Below are 2,930 nucleotides of genomic sequence, written 5' to 3' on the forward strand. Positions count from 1 at the left end.
GCTTTGTATTCTATTATGGCACCACCACAATTTTGTCACACTATTGTACGAAGTATAACTGTGCAATGACAATAAAGATTATCTTATCTTATCTTATCTTATCTTATCTTATCTTAAAATTTCACTTACGAATGGCCAAATCTAAAATTTGGTCCACGTAGAAGGTCAAAATTAGTAAATAAAAAATAATAATCATTTGCCAAGTTTTTCTGATTTCTTACGATACAAATATTCTTATAGAAATAAGACCTGACATGCATCAGAAAAATATAATTTGATCATTTTAACATTTAGCCTAATAATATATATTTCTTGTATCTTCTTCCATTTCTATTATTTAAAAAAATGTTTTACTTTGGATAATTAAAAAATATATATATACGTGCAGATATTAAATAATTTATATTTACAGTAATTATTTTTTCTAGCTCCAACATCTTCATCATGTTTTGTTTTTTATTTCATTTCATCTACTTCACTTCACTTCACTTTACTTCACTTCACTTTATTTCACTTTACTTTGAGCCCGGTGTGTGTTTCCTGCCGGACGCTAATACGCGGCGGACCGGAAGTTTTGATCCAAACATGGCCCGCTCCGCTCCACCAGAGCTGTCTCCGTGGATTGAGAGGCTGATTCTGGACTACAGCGGCCCGGAGGAGGAGCGGAGGCCCCGCAGCGGCTCCGGCTGCATCAGGGCCCGTGTGGTCGGGGTGGGGCACCAGTCCATGTCCCAGGTTCGGGCCCGGGGTTCGGACGGACCCGTCGAGCTGCTCCTTCTGTCGGACGGGGAGCTGCGCCTCCCCGCCGTGCTCACCGCGGCCGCCTGGGACTGCCTGCAGGAGCAGGAGGACCGGGAAAGTCTCGACAGCTTCCTCAACACCAACGTGCTGGTCCAGGACTACCGGCTCCGGTTCCACATGGACCCGGACCTGGACAAGGCCATGTTCTTCTTGTCTCTGGAGGAGGTGACCACCTGCGGAGCCGGGCGCTTTCAGGACCACTGCCCCTGCTGCACCACCCGGGCCTCCATCAAGACCAAGGTCCTGCAGACCTGGAGGTCCCTGCTGGGTCAGAACTCTCAGGGGAGCCAGTCTGGACACGAACTGTCCCTGCTGCTGAGGGCGTGTCACCAGGACTCCCTGCAGCCGGTTCTGGACCACGTCCAGGTCCTCCTGATGACCCCACCAGGACTCTCCACGTCCCCCCACAGCTCGTCTCTGACCCGGTCTACYAGCAGCTGGGACATGGACCGGGTCCGGTACAAGACAGAGAGGCCCTTTAGAGTCCCGGTGAAGAGTCTTTTGATCCCTGAGGGTCCTGAGTCCAGAACACAGACGGGACCGGAGTCTGTGGACCACACGGACTGGCAGGTACCAGATCTAGGAGGAGGACCGGTCTGTGGTCCAGCAAAGAGCTCAGACATGAGTGACCGGCCTTCGTCCAACCCCTGGGACCTGTTCCCCCCTCCCTGCACCAGCCCCTCTGACGAGTCATCTCCAGAACCGACCCAGGACCARCCTGGTCCGGTCTCATCCACACCCGGTCCTGGTTCTGAGGAGAGCCCCAGTCTCCTCCCACCCTACCAGAACCCTCCGACCAGCAGCGTCCCGGTCTGGTCCTCATCGGTCCAGAGTCCAGCAGAACCTCTGGTCTCGGACAGAACCCACGTCCCTGCAGGGCTGCAGACCTGTCCCAGTCTGGACGGGGACCACGGGGTCCAGGAGGGTCCTGCTGTGTACAGGAAGCCGAAGAGGAAGCGTTGTGACGTCACACCTGAGAAGGTGAGCGAGTGGGAGGGGCCTAGCCCGAGCCCGCCATCGTGGCTCTTCCAGACCCAGGAGTCCAGAACCCAGGAGGACAGCGGTCCCAAACCGCCCGGGCCGAGAAGGACCCCCAGCGTCCACGAGGACGGCGTGCCGTTCTCCTACACCTACACCGTGTCGGGTCAGAACCTGCAGGACTTCAGTCGGTTCCGAGTGCCTGAGCCGGTCCTGCGCTGGGCTCTGAGGTACCTTCTGACCCCAGAACCCTCAGGACCTCCTCCAGACGTGCGCTGATGGGACAGAGGGACGTTTGGTTCTGAGTTGGTCCAGTTGTTCAGGTTTGGACCTCCAGAAGACGGAACTGCAGAACCCGGATCAGGACCAGTTCTGAGACGTTTCCTGTTTGTGTTGGTTCTGGTTCTGGACGGTTTGCGGATGTTGGGTTTTCAGTTCCAGATGTTCTGTTCGTCCAGCAGGTGGCGCCAAAACTCCTCAAACTTTCAGACCGGATGTGAAAAAAACCTGCATCAGAAATCATTTTTCAAAATAAAAGCTTTTGTAAATTCATCTCGTTTCTTCAAGTCTTAGAGTTTAAAGGTTCTGGTGGTTCTGTCAGCGTGTGGCCCAACAGGCCCGGTTAATCAAACCAGAACCAATAAAAGAACTGAGGAGGTTCTGGTCCGGTTCTAAAGGTTTGAAATCAACAGATGTTCAAAGATTAAACAGCTGAGATTGATTTTATAACTCGTTTAATTTGTTTTTATAAATAAAGTTTTTCTCATGTCTTTATTTGGACAAAGTTCTGATCAAATGTTTGTTTTGGACCTCTGGTTCTGAAGGTGTGAGCGTGACGTGCACGCGCCTCCCCCCGGCTGAATTAATGGACCTGAGTCTGCTGAGACCCAAACACAGAAAAGTTCTGAGTTTATCCCCAAAAAGTTCTGACCGTGTGTAATGTAAGCAGAGTCCAGCTGGGAGCACTTGGACGGTTCTGATCCGGTCCGGTCCATAAACAGGAAAACAGAAAACACTGAGCGGGTTCTCCTTGTAAGGAGATCCAGTCCTGCAGCCTCCGGTTCTGATCCAAAACCCAGCTTTGATTCAACACGAGCTCCTTGTGGCCTCATGAGGAGAACTTCAAATATTTATTAAATCCTGCGTCAAAA

At 51.5% G+C, this 2,930-nt stretch overlaps 1 protein-coding gene across 1 annotated transcript; it reads left to right on the top strand.

Annotated features, from left to right (window-relative positions):
• Positions 1–532: 532 nt before the first annotated feature.
• Positions 533–2,553, top strand: acd (ACD shelterin complex subunit and telomerase recruitment factor). The gene has a single exon (XM_014030909.1). The coding sequence runs from the start codon at positions 586–588 to the stop codon at positions 2,056–2,058; it is 1,473 nt and encodes a 490-aa protein (XP_013886363.1). The 5' UTR covers positions 533–585; the 3' UTR covers positions 2,059–2,553.
• Positions 2,554–2,930: the final 377 nt, after the last annotated feature.

Source organism: Austrofundulus limnaeus, unplaced genomic scaffold (assembly GCF_001266775.1).
Source record: "Austrofundulus limnaeus strain Quisiro unplaced genomic scaffold, Austrofundulus_limnaeus-1.0 Scaffold1139, whole genome shotgun sequence".
Classification (NCBI taxonomy): Eukaryota; Metazoa; Chordata; class Actinopteri; order Cyprinodontiformes; family Rivulidae; genus Austrofundulus; species Austrofundulus limnaeus.